Source organism: Oncorhynchus mykiss, chromosome 9 (genome assembly GCF_057628025.1).
Source record: "Oncorhynchus mykiss isolate SJ-2025 chromosome 9, ASM5762802v1, whole genome shotgun sequence".
Taxonomy (NCBI): Eukaryota; Metazoa; Chordata; class Actinopteri; order Salmoniformes; family Salmonidae; genus Oncorhynchus; species Oncorhynchus mykiss.
Window position 1 is genome coordinate 9,929,984 of NC_143030.1, and position 26,183 is coordinate 9,956,166.

Sequence of the window (26,183 nt, forward strand, 5' to 3'; positions counted from 1 at the left end):
AGGTATCAGGTCTGTGTGAATGGTTCTCTACAGGTATCAGGTCTGTGTGAATGGTTCTCTACAGGTATCAGGTCTGTGTGAATGGTTATCTACAGGTCTGTGTGAATGGTTCTCTACAGGTATCAGGTCTGTGTGAATGGTTCTCTACAGGTATCACGTCTGTATGAATGGTTCTCTACAGGTATCAGGTCTGTGTGAATGGTTCTCTACAGGTATCAGGTCTGTATGAATGGTTCTCTACAGGTATCAGGTCTGTATGAATGGTTATCTACAGGTATCAGGTCTGTGTGAATGGTTCTCTACGGGTATCAGGTCTGTGTGAATGGTTCTCTACAGGTATCAGGTCTGTGTGAATGGTTCTCTACAGGTATCAGGTCTGTGTGAATGGTTCTCTACAGGTATCACGTCTGTGTGAATGGTTCTCTACAGGTATCACGTCTGTATGAATGGTTCTCTACAGGTATCAGGTCTGTGTGAATGGTTCTCTACAGGTATCAGGTCTGTATGAATGGTTCTCTACAGGTATCAGGTCTGTATGAATGGTTATCTACAGGTATCAGGTCTGTGTGAATGGTTCTCTGCTTCTCTACAGGTATCAGGTCTGTATGAATGGTTCTCTGCTTCTCTACAGGTATCAGGTCTGCGTGAATGGTTCTCTACAGGTATCAGGTCTGTGTGAATGGTTCTCTACAGGTATCACGTCTGTGTGAATGGTTCTCTACAGGTATCACGTCTGTGTGAATGGTTCTCTACAGGTATCACGTCTGTGTGAATGGTTCTCTACAGGTATCAGGTCTGTGTGAATGGTTCTCTACAGGTATCAGGTCTGTATGAATGGTTCTCTACAGGTATCACGTCTGTGTGAATGGTTCTCTACAGGTATCAGGTCTGTGTGAATGGTTCTCTACAGGTATCAGGTCTGTATGAATGGTTCTCTACAGGTATCAGGTCTGTGTGAATGGTTCTCTACAGGTAGCAGGTCTGTGTGAATGGTTCTCTACAGGTATCAGGTCTGTGTGAATGGTTCTCTACAGGTATCAGGTCTGTGTGAATGGTTCTCTGCTTCTCTACAGGTATCAGGTCTGTATGAATGGTTCTCTGCTTCTCTACAGGTATCAGGTCTGTATGAATGGTTCTCTGCTTCTCTACAGGTATCAGGTCTGCGTGAATGGTTCTCTACAGGTATCAGGTCTGTGTGAATGGTTCTCTACAGGTATCACGTCTGTGTGAATGGTTCTCTACAGGTATCACGTCTGTGTGAATGGTTCTCTACAGGTATCACGTCTGTGTGAATGGTTCTCTACAGGTATCAGGTCTGTGTGAATGGTTCTCTACAGGTATCAGGTCTGTATGAATGGTTCTCTACAGGTATCACGTCTGTGTGAATGGTTCTCTACAGGTATCAGGTCTGTGTGAATGGTTCTCTACAGGTATCAGGTCTGTATGAATGGTTCTCTACAGGTATCAGGTCTGTGTGAATGGTTCTCTACAGGTAGCAGGTCTGTGTGAATGGTTCTCTACAGGTATCAGGTCTGTGTGAATGGTTCTCTACAGGTATCAGGTCTGTGTGAATGGTTCTCTACAGGTATCAGGTCTGTGTGAATGGTTCTCTACAGGTATCAGGTCTGTGTGAATGGTTCTCTACAGGTATCAGGTCTGTGTGAATGGTTCTCTACAGGTATCAGGTCTGTGTGAATGGTTCTCTACAGGTATCAGGTCTGTGTGAATGGTTCTCTACAGGTATCACGTCTGTATGAATGGTTCTCTACAGGTATCAGGTCTGTGTGAATGGTTATCTACAGGTCTGTGTGAATGGTTCTCTACAGGTATCAGGTCTGTGTGAATGGTTCTCTACAGGTATCAGGTCTGTGTGAATGGTTATCTACAGGTCTGTGTGAATGGTTCTCTACAGGTATCAGGTCTGTGTGAATGGTTCTCTACAGGTATCAGGTCTGTATAATGGTTCTCTACAGGTATCAGGTCTGTGTGAATGGTTCTCTACAGGTATCAGGTCTGTGTGAATGGTTCTCTACAGGTATCAGGTCTGTGTGAATGGTTCTCTACAGGTATCAGGTCTGTATGAATGGTTCTCTACAGGTATCAGGTCTGTGTGAATGGTTCTCTACAGGTATCAGGTCTGTATAATGGTTCTCTACAGGTATCAGGTCTGTATGAATGGTTCTCTACAGGTATCAGGTCTGTGTGAATGGTTCTCTACAGGTATCAGGTCTGTGTGAATGGTTCTCTACAGGTATCAGGTCTGTGTGAATGGTTCTCTACAGGTATCAGGTCTGTGTGAATGGTTCTCTACAGGTATCAGGTCTGTGTGAATGGTTCTCTACAGGTATCAGGTCTGTATGAATGGTTCTCTACAGGTATCAGGTCTGTGTGAATGGTTCTCTACAGGTATCAGGTCTGTATGAATGGTTCTCTACAGGTATCAGGTCTGTGTGAATGGTTCTCTACAGGTATCAGGTCTGTATGAATGGTTCTCTACAGGTATCAGGTCTGTGTGAATGGTTCTCTACAGGTATCAGGTCTGTGTGAATGGTTCTCTACAGGTATCAGGTCTGTGTGAATGGTTCTCTACAGGTATCAGGTCTGTGTGAATGGTTCTCTACAGGTATCAGGTCTGTGTGAATGGTTCTCTACAGGTATCAGGTCTGTGTGAATGGTTCTCTACAGGTATCAGGTCTGTGTGAATGGTTCTCTACAGGTATCAGGTCTGTGTGAATGGTTCTCTACAGGTATCAGGTCTGTATGAATGGTTCTCTACAGGTATCAGGTCTGTGTGAATGGTTCTCTACAGGTATCAGGTCTGTATAATGGTTCTCTACAGGTATCAGGTCTGTATGAATGGTTCTCTACAGGTATCAGGTCTGTGTGAATGGTTATCTACAGGTATCAGGTCTGTATGAATGGTTCTCTACAGGTATCAGGTCTGTATGAATGGTTCTCTACAGGTATCAGGTCTGTGTGAATGGTTATCTACAGGTATCAGGTCTGTGTGAATGGTTATCTACAGGTATCAGGTCTGTGTGAATGGTTATCTACAGGTATCAGGTCTGTGTGAATGGTTATCTACGGGTATCAGGTCTGCGTGAATGGTTCTCTACAGGTATCAGGTCTGTGTGAATGGTTCTCTACGGGTATCAGGTCTGCGTGAATGGTTCTCTACAGGTATCAGGTCTGTGTGAATGGTTCTCTACGGGTATCAGGTCTGTATGAATGGTTCTCTACAGGTAGCAGGTCTGTGTGAATGGTTCTCTACAGGTATCAGGTCTGTGTGAATGGTTCTCTACAGGTATCAGGTCTGTATGAATGGTTCTCTACAGGTATCAGGTCTGTATGAATGGTTCTCTACAGGTATCAGGTCTGTGTGAATGGTTCTCTACAGGTATCAGGTCTGTGTGAATGGTTCTCTACAGGTATCAGGTCTGCGTGAATGGTTCTCTACGGGTATCAGGTCTGTGTGAATTGTTCTCTGCTTCTCTACAGGTATCAGGTCTGTGTGAATGGTTCTCTACAGGTATCAGGTCTGCGTGAATGGTTCTCTACAGGTATCAGGTCTGTGTGAATGGTTCTCTACAGGTATCAGGTCTGTGTGAATGGTTCTCTACGGGTATCAGGTCTGTGTGAATGGTTCTCTACAGGTATCAGGTCTGTGTGAATGGTTCTCTACAGGTATCAGGTCTGTGTGAATGGTTCTCTACAGGTATCAGGTCTGTGTGAATGGTTCTCTGCTTCTCTACAGGTATCAGGTCTGCGTGAATGGTTCTCTACAGGTATCAGGTCTGTGTGAATGGTTCTCTATAGGTATCAGGTCTGTGTGAATGGTTCTCTACAGGTATCAGGTCTGTGTGAATGGTTCTCTACAGGTATCAGGTCTGTGTGAATGGTTCTCTACGGGTATCAGGTCTGTGTGAATGGTTCTCTACAGGTATCAGGTCTGCGTGAATGGTTCTCTACGGGTATCAGGTCTGTGTGAATGGTTCTCTACGGGTATCAGGTCTGTATGAATGGTTCTCTACAGGTATCAGGTCTGCGTGAATGGTTCTCTGCTTCTCTGCAGGTAAATTAATTAAATACCTCCCTAATTTGAAATTCGAGGAGAGAAAGAGAGAAAGAAAGAGGAGAAAGAGGAGAGAAAGAGAGGAGAGAAATAGGAGAGGAGAGAAAGAGAAAGAGAGGATAGAAAGAGGAGAGGAGAGAAAGACAAAGAGAGGGGAGAAAGAGAAGGAGAGGATACAAAGAGAAGGAGAGGAGAGAAAGAGAAGGAGAGGAGAGGAGAGAAAGAGAGAAAGAAAGAGGAGAGAAAGAGAGGATAGAAAGAGGAGAGGAGAGGAGAAAAAGAGAGGAGAAAGAGAGGAGAGAAAGAGAGGATAGAAAGAGAAGGAGAGGAGAGAAAGAGGAGAGGGGAAAAAGAGAGGAGAAAGAGAGGAGAGAAAGAGAGAAGAGTTGAATTCCTAACCATTGGCTACACTGGTGGAAATGGTTCAACTGTGAGACTTTCGATACCGACAGAATAAGAGCGAATCTTCGATCCTAATTACTGGTCTGCAGCAAGAATATATGTCGACCTGGAATGCGAAGACCGACAACCGCCGAAACATCTATTCTATAAGAACATTTCTGGATGGGACTCTGAAGTATCCATTCTAACCACGAAAGACTCCAGGGACACAAAGAGAAGTTCAGATGAACTTTCCAACAGAAAGACGGACGATTCCAACAGAGATCATAACGACACACTGAGCGTAAATATATATATTTATTGCAATTGTTCCCGAATGAGTGAGCGTTCATGTGCAAAGGATTAGCATTTCAATCAGTATAATTATCAACTGTGTAGTGACTCTTGTCTTTCCCTGCCTTCTCAGTCCACACCCCCTTCTCAGTCCACACCCCCTTCTCAGTCCACACCCCCTTCTCAGTCCACACCCCCTTCCCAGTCCACACCCCCTTCCCAGTCCACACCCCCTTCTCAGTCCACACCCCCTTCCCAGTCCACACCCCCTTCTCAGTCCACACCCCCTTCCCAGTCCACACCCCCTTCCCAGTCCACACCCCCTTCTCAGTCCACACCCACTTCCCTTATCATTTCCTTGTAACCATATACATTGTTGTTTGTTTATTACATTTCTGTGATTATTTAGTTAGTTCGTAAATAAATGATTAAGACAACTGATATATGGATGATTCATGGCAAAGACTGGGTTCGTGCAGATAACCAACATCTTTCGACGTTTGGAATGAGACTAACGCGAGGTAAAGAATTTTTCATTAATTAGAAGACTAATTGGTCAGATATTAAAATATCTGAAAAGTTATATTAGGAAAATTATAACTTTGTAATCTGACGATTGTCCTTGGTGCCCCGACCCCCTGGTTAATTGCATTTACATGATTAGTTTAATCACGTAATAATAATTACAGAGAATTGATTTGATAAAATAAGTCTTCACTTTAATGATGCCAAAGACACGACAAGAGAAAGAGAAGAGAGAAAGAAAGAAGAGATGAGATATGAGAGAGGAGAGATGAGAGAGGAGAGAAAGAGGGAGAGAGAGGAGAGAAAGAGAGAAAGGAGGGAGGAGAGAAAGAGAGAGAGAGGAGAGAAAGAGGGAGATGGAGATGTGAGAGAGGAGAGAAAGAGGGAGAGAGATGAGAGAAAGAGAGAGAAATGAGAGAGATGAGAGAGGAGCAGTACTCACCAAATTGAACCATCCTGCTGATCTCTTCCTGGAAACGTTGGACCAGGACAGACAGCGATGTATAGATGGGCCCCGTTCCCAGGTCAGAGTTCACCGACACCCCAGACCAGTCTCTGATTGGTGGAGGGGTGCAGAGTGCAGGGTAGGTCTGAGGGTGGGGGCGGAGCAAAGAGTGTAAGTTTTTCATTGAGTGGAAATAGCTGTTCCAGGCTGACTACATTGCAGATTCATGCCAGGTGTTAATCATATAATCAAACCACATCATATGATACTGCAGTAGATGACGTGGTGATTATACAGTGCCTTGCGAAAGTATTCGGCCCCCTTGAACTTTGCGACCTTTTGCCACATTTCAGGCTTCAAACATAAAGATATAAAACTGTATTTTTTTGTGAAGAATCAACAACAAGTGGGACACAATCATGAAGTGGAACGACATTTATTGGATATTTCAAACTTTTTTAACAAATCAAAAACTGAAAAATTGGGCGTGCAAAATTATTCAGCCCCCTTAAGTTAATACTTTGTAGCGCCACCTTTTGCTGCGATTACAGCTGTAAGTCGCTTGGGGTATGTCTCTATCAGTTTTGCACATCGAGAGACTGACATTTTTTCCCATTCCTCCTTGCAAAACAGCTCGAGCTCAGTGAGGTTGGATGGAGAGCATTTGTGAACAGCAGTTTTCAGTTCTTTCCACAGATTCTCGATTGGATTCAGGTCTGGACTTTGACTTGGCCATTCTAACACCTGGATATGTTTATTTTTGAACCATTCCATTGTAGATTTTGCTTTATGTTTTGGATCATTGTCTTGTTGGAAGACAAATCTCCGTCCCAGTCTCAGGTCTTTTGCAGACTCCATCAGGTTTTCTTCCAGAATGGTCCTGTATTTGGCTCCATCCACCTTCCCATCAATTTTAACCATCTTCCCTGTCCCTGCTGAAGAAAAGCAGGCCCAAACCATGATGCTGCCACCACCATGTTTGACAGTGGGGATGGTGTGTTCAGGGTGATGTGCTGTGTTGCTTTTACGCCAAACATAACGTTTTGCATTGTTGCCAAAAAGTTCCATTTTGGTTTCATCTGACCAGAGCACCTTCTTCCACATGTTTGGTGTGTCTCCCAGGTGGCTTGTGGCAAACTTTAAACTACACTTTTTATGGATATCTTTAAGAAATGGCTTTCTTCTTACCACTCTTCCATAAAGGCCAGATTTGTGCAATATACGACTGATTGTTGTCCTATGGACAGAGTCTCCCACCTCAGCTGTAGATCTCTGCAGTTCATCCAGAGTGATCATGGGCCTCTTGGCTGCATCTCTGATCAGTCTTCTCCTTGTATGAGCTGAAAGTTTAGAGGGACGGCCAGGTCTTGGTAGATTTGCAGTGGTCTGATACTCCTTCCATTTCAATATTATCGCTTGCACAGTGCTCCTTGGGATGTTTAAAGCTTGAGAAATCTTTTTTGTATCCAAATCCGGCTTTAAACTTCTTCACAACAGTATCTCGGACCTGCCTGGTGTGTTCCTTGTTCTTCATGATGCTCTCTGCGCTTTTAACGGACCTCTGAGACTATCACAGTGCAGGTGCATTTATACGGAGACTTGATTACACACAGGTGGATTGTATTTATCATCATTAGTCATTTAGGTCAACATTGGATCATTCAGAGATCCTCACTGAACTTCTGGAGAGAGTTTGCTGCACTGAAAGTAAAGGGGCTGAATAATTTTGCACGCCCAATTTTCCAGTTTTTGATTTGTTAAAAAAGTTTGAAATATCCAATAAATGTCGTTCCACTTCACGATTGTGTCCCACTTGTTGTTGATTCTTCACAAAAAAATACAGTTTTATATCTTTATGTTTGAAGGCTGAAATGTGGCAAAAGGTCGCAAAGTTCAAGGGGGCCAAATACTTTCGCAAGGCACTGTAGGATACTGCAGTAGATGACATGGTGATTATATGATACTGCAGTAGATGACATGGTGATTATATGATACTGCAGTAGATGACGTGGTGATTATATGATACTGCAGTAGATGACGTGGTGATTATATGATACTGCAGTAGATGACATGGTGATTATATGATACTGCAGTAGATGACATGGTGATTATATGATACTGCAGTAGATGACGTGGTGATTATATGATACTGCAGTAGATGACATGGTGATTATATGATACTGCAGTAGGTGATATATGATAGTGCAGTAGGTGTTATATGATACTGCAGTAGATGACATGGTGATTATATGATACTGCAGTAGGTGATATATGATAGTGCAGTAGGTGTTATATGATACTGCAGTAGATGACATGGTGATTATATGATACTGCAGTAGGTGATATATGATAGTGCAGTAGGTGTTATATGATACTGCAGTAGATGACATGGTGATTATATGATACTGCAGTAGGTGATATATGATAGTGCAGTAGGTGTTATATGATACTGCAGTAGATGACATGGTGATTATATGATACTGCAGTAGATGATTATATGATACTGCAGTAGATGACATGGTGATTATATGATACTGCAGTAGATGACATGGTGATTATATGATACTGCAGTAGATGACGTGGTGATTATATGATACTGCAGTAGATTACGTGGTGATTATATGATACTGCAGTAGGTGACGTGGTGATTATATGATACTGCAGTAGGTGACATGGTGATTATATGATACTGCAGTAGATGACATGGTGATTATATGATACTGCAGTAGATGACATGGTGATTATATGATACTGCAGTAGATGACGTGGTGATTATATGATACTGCAGTAGGTGACATGGTGATTATATGATACTGCAGTAGATGACGTGGTGATTATATGATACTGCAGTAGATTACGTGGTGATTATATGATACTGCAGTAGGTGACGTGGTGATTATATGATACTGCAGTAGGTGACATGGTGATTATATGATACTGCAGTAGATGACATGGTGATTATATGATACTGCAGTAGGTGATATATGATAGTGCAGTAGGTGTTATATGATACTGCAGTAGATGACATGGTGATTATATGATACTGCAGTAGGTGATATATGATAGTGCAGTAGGTGTTATATGATACTGCAGTAGATGACATGGTGATTATATGATACTGCAGTAGATGACGTGGTGATTATATGATACTGCAGTAGATGACATGGTGATTATATGATACTGCAGTAGGTGACGTGGTGATTATATGATACTGCAGTAGGTGACATGGTGATTATATGATACTGCAGTAGATGACGTGGTGATTATATGATACTGCAGTAGGTGACGTGGTGATTATATGATACTGCAGTAGGTGACGTGGTGATTATATGATACTGCAGTAGATTACGTGGTGATTATATGATACTGCAGTAGGTGACGTGGTGATTATATGATACTGCAGTAGGTGACATGGTGATTATATGATACTGCAGTAGATGACGTGGTGATTATATGATACTGCAGTAGATGACATGGTGATTATATGATACTGCAGTAGGTGATATATGATAGTGCAGTAGGTGTTATATGATACTGCAGTAGATGACATGGTGATTATATGATACTGCAGTAGGTGATATATGATAGTGCAGTAGGTGTTATATGATACTGCAGTAGATGACATGGTGATTATATGATACTGCAGTAGATGACGTGGTGATTATATGATACTGCAGTAGATGACATGGTGATTATATGATACTGCAGTAGGTGACGTGGTGATTATATGATACTGCAGTAGGTGACATGGTGATTATATGATACTGCAGTAGATGACGTGGTGATTATATGATACTGCAGTAGGTGACGTGGTGATTATATGATACTGCAGTAGGTGACGTGGTGATTATATGATACTGCAGTAGATTACGTGGTGATTATATGATACTGCAGTAGGTGACGTGGTGATTATATGATACTGCAGTAGGTGACATGGTGATTATATGATACTGCAGTAGATGACGTGGTGATTATATGATACTGCAGTAGATGACATGGTGATTATATGATACTGCAGTAGGTGATATATGATAGTGCAGTAGGTGTTATATGATACTGCAGTAGATGACATGGTGATTATATGATACTGCAGTAGGTGACGTGGTGATTATATGATACTGCAGTAGATTACGTGGTGATTATATGATACTGCAGTAGGTGACGTGGTGATTATATGATACTGCAGTAGGTGACATGGTGATTATATGATACTGCAGTAGATGACGTGGTGATTATATGATACTGCAGTAGATGACATGGTGATTATATGATACTGCAGTAGGTGATATATGATAGTGCAGTAGGTGTTATATGATACTGCAGTAGATGACATGGTGATTATATGATACTGCAGTAGGTGATATATGATAGTGCAGTAGGTGTTATATGATACTGCAGTAGATGACATGGTGATTATATGATACTGCAGTAGATGACGTGGTGATTATATGATACTGCAGTAGGTGACATGGTGATTATATGATACTGCAGTAGATGACATGGTGATTATATGATACTGCAGTAGGTGACATGGTGATTATATGATACTGCAGTAGATGACATGGTGATTATATGATACTGCAGTAGATGACGTGGTGATTATATGATACTGCAGTAGGTGACGTGGTGATTATATGATACTGCAGTAGATGACGTGGTGATTATATGATACTGCAGTAGATTACGTGGTGATTATATGATACTGCAGTAGGTGACGTGGTGATTATATGATACTGCAGTAGGTGACATGGTGATTATATGATACTGCAGTAGATGACATGGTGATTATATGATACTGCAGTAGGTGATATATGATAGTGCAGTAGGTGTTATATGATACTGCAGTAGATGACATGGTGATTATATGATACTGCAGTAGGTGATATTTGATAGTGCAGTAGGTGTTATATGATACTGCAGTAGATGACATGGTGATTATATGATACTGCAGTAGATGACGTGGTGATTATATGATACTGCAGTAGATGACATGGTGATTATATGATACTGCAGTAGGTGACGTGGTGATTATATGATACTGCAGTAGGTGACATGGTGATTATATGATACTGCAGTAGATGACGTGGTGATTATATGATACTGCAGTAGGTGACGTGGTGATTATATGATACTGCAGTAGGTGACATGGTGATTATATGATACTGCAGTAGATGACGTGGTGATTATATGATACTGCAGTAGGTGACGTGGTGATTATATGATACTGCAGTAGGTGACATGGTGATTATATGATACTGCAGTAGATTACGTGGTGATTATATGATACTGCAGTAGGTGACGTGGTGATTATATGATACTGCAGTAGGTGACATGGTGATTATATGATACTGCAGTAGATGACGTGGTGATTATATGATACTGCAGTAGATGACATGGTGATTATATGATACTGCAGTAGGTGATATATGATAGTGCAGTAGGTGTTATATGATACTGCAGTAGATGACATGGTGATTATATGATACTGCAGTAGGTGATATATGATAGTGCAGTAGGTGTTATATGATACTGCAGTAGATGACATGGTGATTATATGATACTGCAGTAGATTACGTGGTGATTATATGATACTGCAGTAGGTGACGTGGTGATTATATGATACTGCAGTAGGTGACATGGTGATTATATGATACTGCAGTAGATGACGTGGTGATTATATGATACTGCAGTAGATGACATGGTGATTATATGATACTGCAGTAGGTGATATATGATAGTGCAGTAGGTGTTATATGATACTGCAGTAGATGACATGGTGATTATATGATACTGCAGTAGGTGATATATGATAGTGCAGTAGGTGTTATATGATACTGCAGTAGATGACATGGTGATTATATGATACTGCAGTAGATGACGTGGTGATTATATGATACTGCAGTAGATGACATGGTGATTATATGATACTGCAGTAGGTGACGTGGTGATTATATGATACTGCAGTAGGTGACATGGTGATTATATGATACTGCAGTAGATGACGTGGTGATTATATGATACTGCAGTAGGTGACGTGGTGATTATATGATACTGCAGTAGGTGACGTGGTGATTATATGATACTGCAGTAGATTACGTGGTGATTATATGATACTGCAGTAGGTGACGTGGTGATTATATGATACTGCAGTAGGTGACATGGTGATTATATGATACTGCAGTAGATGACGTGGTGATTATATGATACTGCAGTAGATGACATGGTGATTATATGATACTGCAGTAGGTGATATATGATAGTGCAGTAGGTGTTATATGATACTGCAGTAGATGACATGGTGATTATATGATACTGCAGTAGGTGACGTGGTGATTATATGATACTGCAGTAGATTACGTGGTGATTATATGATACTGCAGTAGGTGACGTGGTGATTATATGATACTGCAGTAGGTGACATGGTGATTATATGATACTGCAGTAGATGACGTGGTGATTATATGATACTGCAGTAGATGACATGGTGATTATATGATACTGCAGTAGGTGATATATGATAGTGCAGTAGGTGTTATATGATACTGCAGTAGATGACATGGTGATTATATGATACTGCAGTAGGTGATATATGATAGTGCAGTAGGTGTTATATGATACTGCAGTAGATGACATGGTGATTATATGATACTGCAGTAGATGACGTGGTGATTATATGATACTGCAGTAGGTGACATGGTGATTATATGATACTGCAGTAGATGACATGGTGATTATATGATACTGCAGTAGGTGACATGGTGATTATATGATACTGCAGTAGATGACATGGTGATTATATGATACTGCAGTAGATGACGTGGTGATTATATGATACTGCAGTAGGTGACGTGGTGATTATATGATACTGCAGTAGATGACGTGGTGATTATATGATACTGCAGTAGATTACGTGGTGATTATATGATACTGCAGTAGGTGACGTGGTGATTATATGATACTGCAGTAGGTGACATGGTGATTATATGATACTGCAGTAGATGACATGGTGATTATATGATACTGCAGTAGGTGATATATGATAGTGCAGTAGGTGTTATATGATACTGCAGTAGATGACATGGTGATTATATGATACTGCAGTAGGTGATATTTGATAGTGCAGTAGGTGTTATATGATACTGCAGTAGATGACATGGTGATTATATGATACTGCAGTAGATGACGTGGTGATTATATGATACTGCAGTAGATGACATGGTGATTATATGATACTGCAGTAGGTGACGTGGTGATTATATGATACTGCAGTAGGTGACATGGTGATTATATGATACTGCAGTAGATGACGTGGTGATTATATGATACTGCAGTAGGTGACGTGGTGATTATATGATACTGCAGTAGGTGACATGGTGATTATATGATACTGCAGTAGATGACGTGGTGATTATATGATACTGCAGTAGGTGACGTGGTGATTATATGATACTGCAGTAGGTGACATGGTGATTATATGATACTGCAGTAGATTACGTGGTGATTATATGATACTGCAGTAGGTGACATGGTGATTATATGATACTGCAGTAGGTGACATGGTGATTATATGATACTGCAGTAGATGACGTGGTGATTATATGATACTGCAGTAGATGACATGGTGATTATATGATACTGCAGTAGGTGATATATGATAGTGCAGTAGGTGTTATATGATACTGCAGTAGATGACATGGTGATTATATGATACTGCAGTAGGTGATATATGATAGTGCAGTAGGTGTTATATGATACTGCAGTAGATGACATGGTGATTATATGATACTGCAGTAGATGACGTGGTGATTATATGATACTGCAGTAGATGACATGGTGATTATATGATACTGCAGTAGGTGATGTGGTGATTATATGATACTGCAGTAGGTGACATGGTGATTATATGATACTGCAGTAGATGACGTGGTGATTATATGATACTGCAGTAGGTGACGTGGTGATTATATGATACTGCAGTAGGTGACGTGGTGATTATATGATACTGCAGTAGATTACGTGGTGATTATATGATACTGCAGTAGGTGACATGGTGATTATATGATACTGCAGTAGGTGACATGGTGATTATATGATACTGCAGTAGATGACGTGGTGATTATATGATACTGCAGTAGATGACATGGTGATTATATGATACTGCAGTAGGTGATATATGATAGTGCAGTAGGTGTTATATGATACTGCAGTAGATGACATGGTGATTATATGATACTGCAGTAGGTGATATATGATAGTGCAGTAGGTGTTATATGATACTGCAGTAGATGACATGGTGATTATATGATACTGCAGTAGATGACGTGGTGATTATATGATACTGCAGTAGGTGACATGGTGATTATATGATACTGCAGTAGGTGACATGGTGATTATATGATACTGCAGTAGATGACGTGGTGATTATATGATACTGCAGTAGGTGATTATATGATAGTGCAGTAGGTGTTATATGATACTGCAGTAGATGACATGGTGATATATGATAGTGCAGTAGGTGTTATATGATACTGCAGTAGATGACGTGGTGATTATATGATACTGCAGTAGGTGACATGGTGATTATATGATACTGCAGTAGATGACGTGGTGATTATATGATACTGCAGTAGATGACGTGGTGATTATATGATACTGCAGTAGATGACGTGGTGATTATATGATACTGCAGTAGATGACGTGGTGATTATATGATACTGCAGTAGATGACATGGTGATTATATGATAGTGCAGTAGGTGTTATATGATACTGCAGTAGATGACATGGTGATATATGATAGTGCAGTAGGTGTTATATGATACTGCAGTAGATGACGTGGTGATTATATGATACTGCAGTAGGTGACATGGTGATTATATGATACTGCAGTAGATGACGTGGTGATTATATGATACTGCAGTAGATGACGTGGTGATTATATGATACTGCAGTAGATGACGTGGTGATTATATGATACTGCAGTAGATGACGTGGTGATTATATGATACTCCAGTAGATGACATGGTGATTATATGATACTGCAGTAGATGACATGGTGATTATATGATACTGCAGTAGATGACATGGTGATTATATGATACTGCAGTAGGTGATATATGATAGTGCAGTAGGTGTTATATGATACTGCAGTAGATGACATAGCGTGCAACTGTTGATTGATGTAATACAACATCCACAACGTAGTCTGGAATTCGACCATCTTGTTCATTAAACATGTATTCGTTTCCCTCCCCCCTCCATCCTCTCACCTTTTTACAATGAACGTAGTCGTCTGATTGGGCCAGCTGGGAGAGGGCGTGGCTTCTCTTCCTGAGCTCATTCACTTCCTGTTCTAGCTGACGAATCACATCGTCCGCCTTGTGCTCTGCCAACCGCCTACTCATCTCAATCACCTCCATGAGCTCAGCCTGCGACCTCTCAACCGCGCACACCAACGCACTGAACACACACATCACGCCTGCCGTCTCACGTTCCACTGAAAGCTGGGGAAGGGAGTGAGAGCGTGTGTTAGTTTTAGGGCTCTATTTTTTACAAACCTAGCGCATTGTTCAACCTGTTTGCAGTCTACATTGTTCTCAGTAATTGTATGGCTTCCGTGATGAAATATAAACATAGCTGTCTCACTGATATTGGGTGTCTAGGACTACTGTAAACTGCATTATGGCTATCTCACTGATATAGGGGCTAGGACTACTGTAAACTGCATTATGGCTATCTCACTGATATAGGGTCTAGGACTACTGTAAACTGCATTATAGCTGTCTCACTGATATAGGGGCTAGGACTACTGTAAACTGCATTATGGCTATCTCACTGATATAGGGGCTAGGACTACTGTAAACTGCATTATGGATATCTCACTGATATAGGGGCTAGGACTACTGTAAACTGCATTATGGCTATCTCACTGATATAGGGTCTAGGACTACTGTAAACTGCATTATAGCTGTCTCACTGATATAGGGGCTAGGACTACTGTAAACTGCATTATGGCTATCTCACTGATATAGGGTCTAGGACTACTGTAAACTGCATTATAGCTGTCTCACTGATATAGGGTGTCTAGGACTACTGTAAACTGAATTATAGCTGTCTCACTGATACAGGGTGTCTAGGACTACTGTAAACTGCATTATGGCTGTCTCACTGATATAGGGTCTAGGACTACTGTAGAAAGCATTATGGCTGTCTCACTGATATAGGGGCTAGGACTACTGTAAACTGCATTATGGCTATCTCACTGATATAGGGTGTCTAGGACTACTGTAAACTGCATTATGGCTATCTCACTGATATAGGGTCTAGGACTACTGTAAACTGCATTATGGCTATCTCACTGATATAGGGTGTCTAGGACTACTGTAAACTGCATTATGGCTGTCTCACTGATATAGGGTGTCTAGGACTACTGTAAACTGCATTATAGCTGTCTCACTGATATAGGGGCTAGGACTACTGTAAACTGCATCATGGCTGTCTCACTGATATAGGGGCTAGGACTACTGTAAACTGCATTATAGCTGTATCACTGATATAGGGGCTAGGACTACTGTAAACTGCATCATGGCTGTCTCACTGATATAGGGGCTAGGACTACTGTAAACTGCATCATGGATATCTCACTGATATAGGGGCTAGGACTACTGTAAACTGCATTATGGCTATCTCACTGATATAGGGTCTAGGACTACTGTAAACTGCATTATAGCTGTCTCACTGATATAGGGGCTAGGACTACTGTAAACTGCATTATGGCTATCTCACTGATATAGGGTCTAGGACTACTGTAAACTGCATTATAGCTGTCTCACTGATATAGGGTGTCTAGGACTACTGTAAACTGAATTATAGCTGTCTCACTGATACAGGGTGTCTAGGACTACTGTAAACTGCATTATGGCTGTCTCACTGATATAGGGTCTAGGACTACTGTAGAAAGCATTATGGCTGTCTCACTGATATAGGGGCTAGGACTACTGTAAACTGCATTATGGCTATCTCACTGATATAGGGTGTCTAGGACTACTGTAAACTGCATTATGGCTATCTCACTGATATAGGGTCTAGGACTACTGTAAACTGCATTATGGCTATCTCACTGATATAGGGTGTCTAGGACTACTGTAAACTGCATTATGGCTGTCTCACTGATATAGGGTGTCTAGGACTACTGTAAACTGCATTATAGCTGTCTCACTGATATAGGGGCTAGGACTACTGTAAACTGCATCATGGCTGTCTCACTGATATAGGGGCTAGGACTACTGTAAACTGCATTATAGCTGTATCACTGATATAGGGGCTAGGACTACTGTAAACTGCATCATGGCTGTCTCACTGATATAGGGGCTAGGACTACTGTAAACTGCATCATGGCTGTCTCACTAATATAGGGTCTAGGACTACTGTAAACTGCATTATAGCTGTCTCACTGATATAGGGTGTCTAGGACTACTGTAAACTGCATTATAGCTGTCTCACTGATATAGGGGCTAGGACTACTGTAAACTGCATCATGGCTGTCTCACTGATATAGGGGCTAGGACTACTGTAAACTGCATTATAGCTGTATCACTGATATAGGGGCTAGGACTACTGTAAACTGCATCATGGCTGTCTCACTGATATAGGGGCTAGGACTACTGTAAACTGCATCATGGCTGTCTCACTAATATAGGGTCTAGGACTACTGTAAACTGCATTATAGCTGTCTCACTGATATAGGGGCTAGGACTACTGCAAACTGCATTATAGCTGTCTCACTAATATAGGGGCTAGGACTACTGTAAACTGCATTATAGCTGTCTCACTGATATAGGGTGTCTAGGACTACTGTAAACTGCATTATAGCTGTCTCACTGATATAGGGTGTCTAGGACTACTGTAAACTGCATTATGGCTGATCGTGGACACGCCAAACGCTGTCAATAAGCAAGATTACATTCACTGAGAAGAGAGGGAATAATCCGGATAATATTGTAAACAAAACAAAGCAAATGGTTATATCTAAATACGTACTAATAAATAAATAATAAATAAATGACAGGCTTTCTTCCCGTGGGCATATAATATCAAAACAACGTAGACTACAGAGTTTTTTTTTTTAGCGTACATTCACACTTTTTCCAGTAGCTGGAGAATGATCCGATAGGAAGAGACCGTCAACTCACTGTTATGCTGCTCCTGTCACGTTCTGACCATCGTTCTTGTGTGTTTTCCTTGTTTTAGTGTTGGTCAGGACGTGAGCCGGGTGGGCATTCTATGTTGTGTGTCTGGTTTGTCTATTTCTATGTTTTGGCCTGATATGGTTCTCAATCAGAGGAAGGTGTTAGTCATTGTCTCTGATTGGGAACCATATTTAGGTAGCCAGTTTGGTGTTGGGTTTTGTGGGTGATTGTTCCTGTCTTTGTGGCACCAGATAGGACTGTTTTGGTTTTTTTTTCACGGGTAAGGGTAGCCTAGGGTAAGGGTAGCCTAGGGTAAGGGTAGCCTAGGGTAAGGGTAGATCTGTAAAATGGGAAATGTAATGATATCATAAAATCTCCATGATAAAAAAAGACACGACGCACGGTAAGGGTGGCCTAGGGTAAGGGTAGTCTGGGGTAAGGGTAGTCTGGGGTAAGGGTAGTCTGGGGTAAGGGTAGTCTGGGGTAAGGGTAGTCTGGGGTAAGGGTGGCCTAGGGTAAGGGTAGTCTGGAGTAAGGGTAGTCTGGGTTAAGGGTAGTCTGGGGTAAGGGTAGTCTGGGGTAAGGGTAGTCTGGGGTAAGGGTAGCCTGGGGTAAGGGTAGCCTGGGGTAAGGGTAGCCTGGGGTAAGGGTAGTCTAGGGTAAGGGTAGTCTAGGGTAAGGGTAGCCTGGGGTAAGGGTAGCCTGGGGTAAGGGTAGCCTAGGGTAAGGGTAGCCTAGGGTAAGGGTAGCCTGGGGTAAGGGTAGTCTGGGGTAAGGGTAGCCTGGGGTAAGGGTAGTCTGGGGTAAGGGTAGCCTGGGGTAAGGGTAGTCTGGGGTAAGGGTAGTCTGGGGTAAGGGTAGCCTGGGGTAAGGGTAGCCTGGGGTAAGGGTAGTCTAGGGTAAGGGTAGTCTAGGGTAAGGGTAGCCTGGGGTAAGGGTAGCCTAGGGTAAGGGTAGCCTAGGGTAAGGGTAGTCTGGGGTAAGGGTAGTCTAGGGTAAGGGTAGCCTGGGGTAAGGGTAGCCTGGGGTAAGGGTAGTCTAGGTTGTGTTTTTTTTTATTTATTTATGAAACAGAAAACTTTTTTTTATTTTATTTTTTACAGGAAAATTACTTCTAAATACGAGGTTCACCAGTATTCACCGAGGTTCTCATCTCTTGTTTTTTGATGGACACTTGCAGCCTACAGATTCTTCGGGAAGTATTCAGACCCCTTCCCTTTTTCCACATTTTGTTACGTTACAGCCTTATTCTAAAAATTTATTAAATTATATTTTTGTTCCTTGTCAATCTACACACAATACCCCATAATGACATCACAATACCCCATAATGACATCACAATACCCCATAATGACATCACAATACCCAATAATGACAAAGCGAAAACAGATGTGTTACATTTTTAAACACAAATACCTTATTTACTTAAAGTATTCAGACCCTTTGCTATGAGACTCGAAATTGAGCTCAGGTGCATCCTGTTTCCATTGATCATCCTTGAGATGTTTCTACAACTTGACTGGAGTTCACCTGTGGTAAATTCAATTGATTGGATATGATTTGGAAAGGCACACACCTGTCTATATAAGGTCCCACTGTTGACAGTGCATGTCAAAGCAAAAACGAAGCAATGAGGTTGAAGGAACCGTCTGTAGAGCTCAGAGACAGGACTGTGTCGAGGCACAGATCTGGGAAAGGGTACCAAAACATTTCTGCAGCATTGAAGATCCTAAAGAACAAAGTGGCCTCCATCATTCTTTTTTTATTTTTTATTTAACCTTTATTTAACTAGGCAAGTCAGTTAAGAACAATAAATGGAAGAAGTTTGGAACCACCAACACTCTTCCTAGAGCTGGCCGCCTGGCCAAACTGAGCAATCAGGGAAGAAGGGCCTTGGTCAGGGAGGCGACGAAGAACCCGATGGTCACTCTGACAGAGCTCCCGAGTTCCTCTGTGGAGATGGGAGAACCTTCCAGAAGGACAACCAACTCTGCAGCACTCCACCAATCAGGTCTTTATGGTAGAGTGGCCAGATGGAAGCCACTCCTCAGTAAAAGGCACATGACAGCCCGCTTAGAGTTTGCCAGAAAGGACTCTCAGACCATGAGAAACAAGGTCCTCTGTTCTGATGAAACTACGATTGAACTCTTTGGCCTGAATGCCAAGCGTCAAGGTCTGGAGGAAACCTGGCACCATCCCTACGGTGAAGCATGGGGGTGGCAGCATCATGCTGTGGGGAGGTTTTCTGCGGCAGGGACTGGGAGACTAGTCAGGATCGAGGGAAAGATGAACAGAGAGATCCTTGATGTAAACCTGCTCCAGAGCACTGGGGTGAAGGTTCACCTTCCAACAGGACAACGACCCTAAGCACACATCCAGGACAACACAGGTTTCTGAATGCCCTTGAGATGCCCAGCCAGAGCCCGGACTTGAACCCAATTGAACATCTCTGGAGAGACCTGAAAAATTGCTGTGCAGTGACGCTCCCTATTCAACCTGACAGAGCTTGAGTGGATCTGCAGAGAATAATGGGAGAAACTCCCCAAATACAGGTGTGCCAAGCTTGTAGCGTCATACCCAAGAAGACTCGAGGCTGTAATCACTGCCAAAGGTGCTTCAACAAAGTACTGAGTAAAGGGTCTGAATACTAATGTAAATGTGATATTTCAGTTTAAAAAACAGTTTTTGCTTTGTCATTATGGGGTATTGTGATGTAGCCTAGTGGTTAAAGCGTATGACTAGTAACCAAAAGGTTGCTAGATCAAATCCTGAGCTGACAAGGTACAAATCTGTCGTTCTGCCCCTGAACAAGGCAGTTAACCCACTGTTCTTAGGCCGTCATTGAAAATATGATTTTTTTTCTTAACTGACTTGCCTAGTTAAATAACATAAAAAATTATGGGGTATTGTGATGTCATTATGGGGTATTGTGATGTCATTATGGAGGCATTGTGATGTCATTATGGAGGCATTGTGTGTAGATTGATGAAGGGAAAAAACTATTTAACCCAGTTTAGAATAAGGCTGTAATGTAACAAAATGTGTAAAAAGTCAAGGGGTCTGAATACTTTCCCGAATGCACTATACATCATGGAGGAGGGGTTTTATTCACGTCCAAAGCATGGTTACAAAAATGTAGGTCTGTCTACAATAAATAGATTAAATAGATCACTGTTTTGCCCCTCTCAAACTCTCTATTTTAATGAAGCTTTGGTGAATAAGATTGCTTTCCAAGCGGGTCTCACGAGTCAAACACTTGATCAACGGTCTTGACGACTTGATTACATTGAAAAACAGCCTTCTTTAAGAGGCTTGTTGTTGAGGTCAAATAAAACGAAATGGGGGGGGGGGGACATCACTGTTTTATGTTTCTCAAGTATACATGCAACAAAAGCACATTACTGTTGTTCCATTTGGGCGGTGTCAAACCATGGCCGCTACCGCTAAAACCAGCTTCTGGTTGATCTTAAATATCCCTAACAGACTGAAATTAGCACTTTGGTTGATCTTAAATATCCCTAACAGACTGAAATTAGCACTTTGGTTGATCTTAAATATCCCTAACAGACTGAAATTAGCACTTTGGTTGATCTTAAATATCCCTAACAGACTGAAATTAGCACTTTGGTTGATCTTAAATATCCCTAACAGACTGAAATTAGCACTTTGGTTGATCTTAAATATCCCTAACAGACTGAAATTAGCACTTTGGTTGATCTTAAATATCCCTAACAGACTGAAATTAGCACTTTGGTTGATCTTAAATATCCCTAACAGACTGAAATTAGCACTTTGGTTGATCTTAAATATCCCTAACAGACTGAAATTAGCACTTTGGTTGATCTTAAATATCCCTAACAGACTGAAATTAGCACTTTGGTTGATCTTAAATATCCCTAACAGACTGAAATTAGCACTTTGGTTGATCTTAAATATCCCTACCAGACTGAAATTAGCACTTTGGATAAACATTTTAAGGACGCAGTATCAAATATTTCCAGCCCTCCCATCTGAGCGCACGGCTGATGTTAGAATGGTGCGTTGGGCTGGAAAATGTTTGTTTTTACGTGACAAAATGGGAAACTAAAGTGTTGTTTGACAGAGAGCCACCTTAACGCCGAAAAGAGAGCCCTTAGAGAGAGTTGAGGGTAAACGTTCAGGGTTAAGTTACATCGTTTAAGGTATGTGCTGTAGTAACCCATCTCCAGGGTTAAGGGTCAGGGGCTAAAGGTCAACGTCCATCCCCAGGGTTAAGGGTTAGGGGCTAAAGGTCAACGTCCATCCCCAGGGTTAAGGGTCAGGGGTTAAAGGTCACCTGTAGTTGAGCCAGTGATGACCTTATCTCCTCCATCTTCCTCTGTCTCTGTAGAATCAGCTGATGGATCTCTGCCTCAGACATATGTAGCTGGGTCTGGTACACACACACACACACACACACACACACACACGCATAGAGGCGAGAGGAGGAGAAACAATGCTTGAATACATCTACAAACACAGAAGAACCCAATACTTGCCAAAACGTATCCTGCAGTCCCCTCACCACTTGATGCTGTACTGGGTCTTTGAGGCAGACACCTTCTACATGACCAGGTACCATCTATAACACCTTACCTCTGATTAGACAGACACCAGAACATGGATCAGGTAAAACCTCACCTCTTTGAAACATCTCTCTCTCCCTATCTACCTCTATATCTCTCTCTCTCTCCCTATGTACCTCTATATCTATCTCTCTCTCCCCCTATCTACCTCTATATCTATCTCTCTCTCCCTATCTACCTCTATATCTGTCTCTCTCCCTATGTACCTCTATATCTATCTCTCTCTCCCCATCTACCTCTATATCTATCTCTCTCCCTCTCTACCTCTATATATATCTCTCTCCCTCTCCACCTCTATATCCTTCCTTCCTTCCTTCCCTCCCTCCCTCCCTCCCTCCCTCCCTCCCTCCCTCCCTCCCTCCCTCCCTCCCTACAACCCACCTTAGTGTCCATCCACTCCCTCTCTATGGTGCTGGGATCCTGATGATCTCGGTCCTCTCCTCCTCCCCTTCCTCCTCCTCCTCCTCCTCCTAGATTAATAGAAACATACAGTACATAAATACAATAACGTACAGTATTAACAAGAACAGCACACCTCCATGCCGGGGGCTGGTCTAATGGTAGTGCCTGTAGTCCATATGTCTCTAGAGGCAGCTGTTCCATACCCTATTCCCCCACTCACTTTCTATGTAATATCTATCTATCTATCTATCTATCTATCTATCTATCTATCTATCTATCTATCTATCTATCTATCTATCTATCTATCTATCTATCTATCTATCTATCTATCTATCTATCTATCTATCTATCTATCTATCTATCTATCTATCTGTCTGTCTGTCTACCGTAAAATAATCTGTCTTTAAAACTAGAACATTCCCTAAAATATCTATATATTTTTAAGATACCTCACCTCCAGCCCCCAGGACACCTCTCCACGTCCCGCTGCCCAACCGAGACACCCCGGACATGGACTTGAACTGCTCTGTGATCTCCCTGAGGGTCCGGTTAATCTGGAGGTCCGGACGCTTCTTAAAGGTCTCTTTGCAGAGAGGACACTGGCAGAGCTGAGCACCGTCCCAGTGCCGACCTGGGTCAGAGGACAGAATAGGGCTCAACATAGGGGGCATGTAAGGGTCATAGGTACCTGGGCAGGTCAGTAACATCCCTGCTTGCTCTAAGGCACACTGATGTGTGTGCGGCAGGAAGCCTAGCGGCTGCTGGTTCGAATCCCCGAGCCGACTACGGGAAAAATCTGTCCCTAATTGCTCCCCTAATGATAATGTCGCCGAAGGAGATGGTTGCCTATTTACGGGCTCCTAACCTATTGTGTGTGTTTTTTTTTTGTTGTTGCGTTATTTGTAACTTATTTTGTACACAATGTTTCTGCCACCGTCTCTTATGACCAAAAAAGAGCTTCTAGTTATCAGAGAAGCGATTACTCCCCTCGTTCTGAACAAAGAGTTCTTTAACGAGTCGGATGCGAAGGATTTACTTCAGACACCGGACAAGGCCCAAATCCCTGTCATTCGCATGAAGAAGATACGGTGATACAGCCGGCTGGGTTTGTGGGTAACCCACCTCTACCTTCTGTACTAGTAGCCAATCACATGAAGAAGAGACAGAGATACAGCCGGCTGGGTTTGTGGGTAACCCACCTCTACCTTCTGTACTATTAGCCAATCACATGAAGAACTTACAGTGATACAGCCGGCTGGGTTTGTGGGTAACCCACCTCTACCTTCTGTACTATTAGCCAATCACATGAAGAAGAGACAGAGATACAGCTGGCTGGGTTTGTGGGTAACCCACCTCTACCTTCTGTACTATTAGCCAATCACATGAAGAAGAGACAGAGATACAGCTGGCTGGGTTTGTGGGTAACCCACCTCTACCTTCTGTACTATTAGCCAATCACATGAAGAAGAGACAGAGATACAGCTGGCTGGGTTTGTGGGTAACCCACCTCTACCTTCTGTACTATTAACCAATCACATGAAGAAGAGACAGAGATACAGCTGGCTGGGTTTGTGGGTAACCCCCACCTCTACCTTCTGTACTATTAGCCAATCACATGAAGAAGAGACAGAGATATAGGGGACGTAGGTCGGGATGACTTGTAAGAATCCCACCTCTACCTTCTGTACTATTAGCCAATCACATGAAGAAGATACGGAGATACATCCGGCTGGGTTTGTGGGTAACCCACCTCTACCTTCTGTACTATTAGCCAATCACATGAAGAAGAGACAGATATAGGGGACGTAGGTCGGGATGACTTGTAAGAATCCCACCTCTACCTTCTGTACTATTAGCCAATCACATGAAGAAGAGACAGATATAGGGGGCGTAGGTCGGGATGCCTTGTAAGAATCCCACCTCTACCGTCTGTACTATTAGCCAACATGCAATCACTGTATAATGAACTGGATGAGCTCTGACCAAGACTATCCTACCAACGGGACATTAGAAACTGTAATCTCTTATGTTTCACAGAGTCGTGGCTGAAAGACGGCATGAATAACATACAGCTGGCGGGTTTACTCTGCATCGTCAAGACAGAACAGCTGCCTCAGGTAAGACAAGGGGTAGTGGTCTGTGTCTATTTGTCAATAACAGCTGGTGCATGAAATCTAATATTGAGGAAGTCTCAAGGTTTTGCTCGCCTGAGGAAGAATATCTCATGATAAGCTGTAGACAACACTATTTACCAAGAGAGTTCTCATCTATATTTTTAATAGCTGTCTATTTATCACCACAAACCGATGCTGGCACTAAGACCCCACTCAAGGAGCTGTATAAGGCCATACGCAAACAGGAAAACGCTCATCCATAGGTGGCGCTCCTAGTGGCCGGGAACTTTAACGCAGGGAAACTTAAATCCGTTTTACCTCATTTCTACGAGCATGTTAAATGTGCAACCAGAGGAAAATAAAACTCTAGACCACCTTTAGTCCACACACAGCGACACGTACAAAGCTCTCCCTCACCCTTCATTTGGCTAATCTGACCATAACTCTATCCTCCTGATTCCTACTAACAAGCAAAAACTAAAGAAGGAAGTACCAGTGACTGGCTCAATACGGAAGTGGTCAGATGATGCAGATGCTAAGCTACAGGATTGTTTTGCTAACACAGACTGGAATACGTTTTACGGATTCTTCCGATGGCATTGAGTAGTACACCACATCAGTCACTGGCTTCATCAGTAAGTGCATCGATGACGTCTTCCCCGCAGTGACCGTACGTACATACCCCAACCAGAAGCCATGGATTACAACTGGAACTGGATCCTGGACTTCCTGACGGGCCGCCCCCAGGTGGTAAGGGTAGGTAACAACACATCTGCCACACGGATCCTCAACACGGGGGATCCTCAGGAGTGCGTGCTCAGTCCCCTCCTGTACTTCCTGTTCACTCATGACTGCATGGCCAGTCATGACTCTAAACCCATCATTGAGTTTGCTGATGACACAACAGTGGTAGGCCTGATCACCGACAACGATGAGACAGCCTATAGGGAGGAGGTCAGAGACCTGGCCGTGTGGAGACAGGATAACAACCGCTCCCTCAGCGTGATCAAGACAAAAAAGATGATTGTGGACTCAAGGAAAAGGAGGACTGAGCATGTCCCCATTCTCATCGAAGGGCTGTAGTGGAGCAGGTTGAGAGCGTGAAGAGGGTACGACAAAACCTAATCATCCACAGGAGACTTAAAAGATTTGACATGGGT

The 26,183-nt window shown here is 42.4% G+C and overlaps 1 protein-coding gene and 1 long non-coding RNA gene across 3 annotated transcripts in view; one reads left to right on the plus strand and one right to left on the minus strand.

The window, feature by feature from the left end:
- LOC149980744 (uncharacterized) overlaps positions 1–20,228 on the plus strand; it is a 139,938-nt gene extending 119,710 nt beyond the window's left edge. The window contains exon 3 of the long non-coding RNA XR_016483080.1: positions 20,158–20,228. This is a non-coding gene — a long non-coding RNA (uncharacterized LOC149980744). The remainder of the gene's footprint in view (positions 1–20,157) is intronic.
- The window catches only part of LOC110532899 (E3 ubiquitin-protein ligase TRIM21), a 45,160-nt gene that overhangs the window by 11,637 nt on the left and 7,340 nt on the right, over positions 1–26,183 (minus strand). For both annotated transcript variants that reach the window (XM_036987208.2, XM_036987209.2), the window contains exons 5-9: positions 23,364–23,540; positions 22,889–22,977; positions 22,219–22,314; positions 14,985–15,218; positions 5,715–5,862 (exon numbers count right to left, since the gene is read on the minus strand). In XM_036987208.2, coding sequence (XP_036843103.2) covers positions 5,715–5,862; positions 14,985–15,218; positions 22,219–22,314; positions 22,889–22,977; positions 23,364–23,540 — 744 coding nt within the window. The remainder of the gene's footprint in view (positions 1–5,714; positions 5,863–14,984; positions 15,219–22,218; positions 22,315–22,888; positions 22,978–23,363; positions 23,541–26,183) is intronic.